The 6000-nt window shown below is 45.2% G+C and overlaps 1 protein-coding gene across 2 annotated transcripts in view; it reads right to left on the reverse strand.

Annotated features, from left to right (window-relative positions):
- The window catches only part of UBE2E3 (ubiquitin conjugating enzyme E2 E3), an 82355-nt gene extending 76702 nt beyond the window's left edge, over nt 1–5653 (reverse strand). The window contains exons 1-3 of one of the 2 annotated variants that reach the window (XM_059703934.1): nt 5285–5653; nt 3992–4210; nt 2143–2193 (exon numbers count right to left, since the gene is read on the reverse strand). In XM_059703934.1, coding sequence (XP_059559917.1) covers nt 2143–2193; nt 3992–4185 — 245 coding nt within the window. In that variant the 5' untranslated portion in view covers nt 4186–4210; nt 5285–5653. Of the gene's footprint in view, nt 1–2142; nt 2194–3991; nt 4211–4669; nt 5132–5284 lie in introns of those variants that run through there. The other variant, XM_059703935.1, reaches the window with a different exon arrangement.
- Between the last annotated feature and the right edge of the window lie 347 nt (nt 5654–6000).

Genomic DNA, 6000 nt, shown 5'->3' on the forward strand with positions numbered 1-6000 from the left:
AAAAGAACTGAATGAAAGATGTCATCGCAATAGTTAATGGTAAACGTAAGTTATGACAAGGGAAATCAAAGATGATATATTCCATGTTATCGCTCACAAGCAAGCCCAAAGGTTTGCTACTTCACTAGTCTGATCATTAAATGTGAAGCGTTCACGAATTGCAATGAAAACAGAAAAATAAAAGAGAAAACTAAAAACAAGTTAACTTTCTATCTCCTAGAAAGATTCTACTTCCTCTAAACTAATCCTCAGTGAGCACGTGGAACCATTCCTGCATTAAACTGTACAGCGCTATTCCTTCAGCAACTGCAATGCTGCACTAACTGCTCTAAAGACATTCAACACGTCTACTGGGCTCTCTAGTTTATGCGAGTACACTAGTTTGGGCCATTTGCAGAAAAGAAACAGAAACCTTTAAAAATGTTTGACCTTATGTGCCATTTTAAAACACTGAAGAGTTTTGAATGGACAGCGCTTTGCATCTTTTATAATAGGAAATACCAAAATACACTGCAATTTAAGGGATTCTTCAGAGAGCAAATTTAACTTGACCCCCTCCCTAAATGGCTACAGATTTGACATACCATTTAGACACCTAAAAATATTTTGATTTATTTATCCATTAAAGCAGTGCTGTTCAACAGAAATACAATGCAAACCACATATGTAATATTAAAATTTCTAATAATCACATTAAAATGGTAAAAAATAAAAGTGAAATTAATTTTAAATCAGATTTTATATAGCCCAATATATACAAAATATTATCATTTCAACATGTAATAAAAAATGTTTTTAAATTGGTAAGATTATTCTACATACTTTTCTTTGTACTAAGTTTTCAAAATCCAATGTGTATTTCACACTTATGGCATATCTCATTTTGGACTAAACTGAAGTGGTCAACAACCACAAATGGCTAGTGGCTACATTACTGCACAGCGTAGGTCGTAAGTAATACTTTCAGATCTGACATACCACTATCTATTTAAAATTATTTTGCATTCTTGTTTCCTTTTGGAACTGAAATAGCTGATGACAAATATAAGCAAAACTGTTAATTCACTGGATAAATCAGGATCCGATCACCTTATCCGAGGATCCGGTTAATACACATAGAAGGAAGCAATTGGATTGTACCCTATTATATCTCAAACATACTTCAGAGATAGGTCTCGTCATCACAAGTGAACACAACTTGTAGCAAAAATAAAGGTAAGACAAGAAAACATTCTCATATCAAACCATAACACTGCCTTATTTCTAGCAGCCACTCTCACTCTTGAGCACATCTCTCTATGCAAGTTATCTACAAGACTGTTTCTCTAAGTTTGATGAATTTTAAAAACCATAAAGTCACTACTGAAAATCAAAGCACTAAGTAAGAGGAATTGAAAAAATGTTTCAAGGAAAAAATTATCAACCAGTTATCTTAATGCACCTTATACCAACCAAGAATCTTAAATTATTCTACATGAGTTTCACTAATATAAATTCTTCCCACAAATTCCAATTCATCTAACTGCTTCTCATACACATTATCTCAAGTACCTAAATTACTAAGAATTCTTCCAAGTATTAGGACATTTGATTAAAATGTAAATAATTCCAACAATATACTGTCTAGAAAACAACTAAAACCGTTAGCTTAGCACATGAAATTTGTCCTTACCGCAAGTTAATGAATAAACCAAACAGAAACAACTTATACTCTTATTTACTGCATTTACATTTTATAACACATTCGGTGATTTCTAAATTTGGAAGGTCAGTTCAGATTGCACACAAGCAGTAACTTTAAAGCTCAGCAAAAACTGTAGAAGTTTCTGCAATATACTTCTGAATAAACACACTCTACAGAAATACAACAACAGAAAAAATCAGCACCGTTCAAATCAATCTCAGTAAAAAGCACAAAATCAGTACATTCACAAGTCCAACATGTATATATAACATGCTAAAACGCATTTTTTTCTCCCAAATGTACTTAATTCACCCTAGAAAATGTTTGTTTAATCCACTTGCAAAGCTGGAAAGAAGCAAATGTAGCCTCTTCAGCAGCACACACATCCAAGGACGATACATCAATCTCTTGGTATTTTTCCACAATTTGAAATTAAATCAACAAAATTTGTTTCTTACCTGCAGTTAGGAGGAGGATCAAGGGTTATTTCAGCTAGCTCCTTCTGAATTCTGTTAGTGAAATGAGAACAGACAAAAAGGATTTGCGATAGTCTACAGAATAACCGGGGAATTACACTGCCCTCTACCACCATGCAGTTAAATGCAAGGCTGGCTTTGCCTTCAGTAATGCTAACATGGCTGCTTCCTCTTTGTTCTCAGAGGCATAACCCAAATCCCTTAACAGAAACTTTGCAGCTTTTTTTCTCACTTGCTACTGTAAATAAATAAGACATTTACACCTGTTTTGAGAAATAGTCCTCCAATAGCACTCAGTAAAGGATCTAAAATCTGTTTTAAAACACTTTTTACCAAAGAAATTCTCTTTTCAAGCTTATATGCAAATGAGACAAGAAGGGAGGAGGGAAAGCATTAGAATATTTGACAATGACTTCCAGTCACTTTTACCAAGGTAAAAATTAACAAGCTACTGCTCTTACACATTAATAGTGCTGACAGTATTTTATCTGTGAAAAAGAAGTTTAAAATTTACAAATGTCTTTACCAGTGAAAAACTTCGAAAGGACTTTGGCATTATTTAACCTTATCTGTTTTCCCTGATCTTAAGTACAGCACTTAAATTTAATAAATTTGGGGGAAAGGAGATAAAAAGATATACTATATTGCTTTGAGAAAGGGGGGGGGGGGCAATTATTGATTTTATTCAAATTTAAAATGCTCTCAAAGCTTAAGATGTTTAAAATGTTCCTCAAGATTACAATAAATTGACAAAAACTGTAAATTATTCCAAAGACTGCTGTTATTTAATAAAATATTCTCGTTATTATCAATTGTTGATACAAGAGATGAAAATCCATAGAAAAATAAGAGTACTTCTGAATCATTACAAAATGCCAATATGTGATCATTTTTATATTTTCTTTTTCCTTTGGTTGTGATCAATAAAAATCAACAAAATGTCAACACTGACTAATACTGTAGGTACATTTGATGTATAATTACCACAATTCATGGATATTCCACTACCACCACTGATGGGAGTCCCACTTGACAGAACATTCTTTTCACCATCACAGATAATAAAAATCAACAGGAGACAAATGCTCTTTCACTTATGCCCAACAAAATATGTTTGTCCTGCTGTTGAGTATTAAAGTGTCAAGCATAGCCACAAGTTTTCCAGGGAAAAGGCACAATGACAGTGGAAGTTTTCAATCACCAAGTGCCATCTAAAACTGCAAGTAGCACTTACCAGTTTTATTTGCCCTCAAAGGAATTCGAAAGCATAACCATAATTCAACTACAAAAAGTAGTACCTGGGATGCATGACTTAAGGTCAGGTTTGGAAAACTGAAAGCACATTTGAAGCAGTTTTTTTAAATCTGCTTTCAAATACAGCTGAGGACTTGAATTGACAAATTTCTAGCAAACATGATGGTTTCTGATGGTTAAGTTTCATGGAGAGGCTCTGCTGACCCAGAGAAGTGTCCATTTCAGTGAAGAAGAGTATATGACTCATAGGAAGAAGCATCCTCAATGGACCAGCTAATCCGGGTTCACCCAATTTTCCTTGCCAACTCCTTCAACCATCTGTCAGAATGTCGGTCCAATCTCTACCCGAGGGCACTGCTACAGAAGTTACCAGAGCACAGAGTAAGTTTGCTTAAAAGTGTAACTCGAGGGAGGTGGCTTATACGCCACCTCAAGAATGACAACTCATTCCGGCACAAATAAAAAAATCCCAGTAAGTATTGCTGAACTGCTGCTACTGATGTGTAAAACCAGCACAGGTGTCGGGCCACTCGGAAGACAGCCTGACAATGTGCTAAATCCCCGGGTGACACATTACCTTTTAGCACTAGTGGATAACTTCGCCGTGGTTTTGCTGGAGAGTTTGGTGTTCTTCTTCTGCTGGGTGGCAGAAGGCTTCCTTTCTTCTTGCTCTTCAGGCTCTGGAGCGGCTGGGTCTCGCTGGTCTGCATCTGAACTTCCACTGCTGGTGCTGGGGCTCTCATCATCGGACCTCTGCCTCTCACTGGACATCTTGATGAAGTTAGTACTTGGAAAACTTTTAAAAAGAAAAAAAAAGGAGGGGGTGGGGGGAGAGGAAATGTTAAGTCTAAGAAATAAGCCCATAGCCTTTTCTTCCCTTAACCGTCCCCTAAAATCGTATTTTAATGAAAACGCTTCCAAAGTGTTCACACGATCCCATCGTCCTGCAAGGTTACTGGGGCGGCGATGTGCCCCACGCCAGCAGCGTTCAGGGGTTCACCCAACTCAAGTTAGAAAACCCGCATTTTTTCCCCCCAGCCCTTGGACAATCTATCAATTGTCTACTTTCTCCGAAGGCAGGAGACAGATCTGCCAGGGAACTTCGGCAACGAGCATTCATAACATATGACACACTGTCAATAACAGATCTCGCTGGGGGAAAAAAAAATGTTAAAAAGTCACTAATAACGTCCAAATATTTACCCACTGACATGGGTCCACGCTCCCAAATTCCCTTTCCGAGAGGAAAACATACCCCGCTCCTCGCCCATATGCTTATTTAAGGCGGCGATTCCTCCTCGGTGCACGTTAAGCCTTCCAACACCACACTGAGCGAATTTAAAATCCACGAAAACCCACCCACGAGCTGCTCGAGCCGTCCCCGCGGCCGGCGGCGGGGGTTCACCCGGCCAAGCCCGAGCTGCCGCCCCGGGCAGCGCCGGAGCCCAACTGCCCCTTCTGCAAAGCTCCCCGTGCCACCCGGGCTCCTCGCTCAATTTTTACATCACGGACCGACATTTTGTCCAAAAATCACGGTGGGGGGGAAAAAAATATCAGGGGGGGCAAACAAACAAACAAAGCCCCAAGAAGTGCAACAAATCTCCGCGCCCCCGGAGGCGAGCCGCGGCCGGCGGCGGCCACGCAGCCCCGCGGCCCTTTGTGGGGAGGGCCGCGCGGGGGCCGGGGCAGCGCTCGCCTCGCCGCGCCGGGCGCCAAGTGATGCGAGCAGCCGGCCGGCCCCGCCGCGGCTCGGCTCGCGGACACCGGCGGCGCGGGCGCCCGGCGCGAACAAAGCTGCCCGCCCCCGCCCCCTCCCCCACCGCCGCCGCCCCGGCCGCCCCCACGCGGCCCCCCGGCCCCGCCGCCTTACCTCGGCCGCCCGCCCGGCCCGCTCGCGCGCCGCTACGGTGTGGGGGAGGGCGAGAGAAAAAAACCCTTCCTTGAGGAAATGGAGGCAGCTGGGGGGGGAAAGGGGGGGGGAGGGAAAAAAAGAAGCCGAGGAGGCTCTGGCCGGGGAGTGTGGAACATTGAAAGTCGGAGGGGGCTGTGCAGTGCCGGGCTCCGGCCGGAGGGTGGCGCCGCCCCGCGCCTCCGCCGGAGGAGGGGGAGCTCGGCGGGGCGAGGGCGCGAGCTCCCGGCGAGGCGGAGAGGACGCGGGAGACCCCCGCGCGCTGTGGCCGCCCGCCGCCGCCGCCGCCCGGCTCGGCTCCTCCCGGCCGCGCAGTCAGCAAGTTCCGAGCGCGCGCGGGGGAGGGGCGGGCGCGGCGCGCGTGCTCGCTGCGGGCCGGGCGGAGGGGGCGCGCGCCGCCGGCGCTCGGCGGGCGCGAGCTGCTCCGGCGCGCGCTCTCCGCGCCTCCCTTCCCTCGGGGGGGTGCGGGGGGGTGCACGCGTCCGCCCGCGCGCGCGGCCGGGACAAAGAGCGCGGCGGGGACCCGGCGCGTTGGCCCCTGCCGCCCTGGGCCGCGGAGCCGGTGCCTGGGAGGGCGGGGGCGCGGGCGCCGTCTCGCGGGGCTGCTGTGCCGCGGGGTGGCTTCCGGCCTGAGCCCGCCTCCCAAGCGAGGCTGCCCATTGGACTACCCGCCCCGC

The sequence above is a fragment of the Myotis daubentonii genome, chromosome 7, assembly GCF_963259705.1.
Source record: "Myotis daubentonii chromosome 7, mMyoDau2.1, whole genome shotgun sequence".
Taxonomy (NCBI): Eukaryota; Metazoa; Chordata; class Mammalia; order Chiroptera; family Vespertilionidae; genus Myotis; species Myotis daubentonii.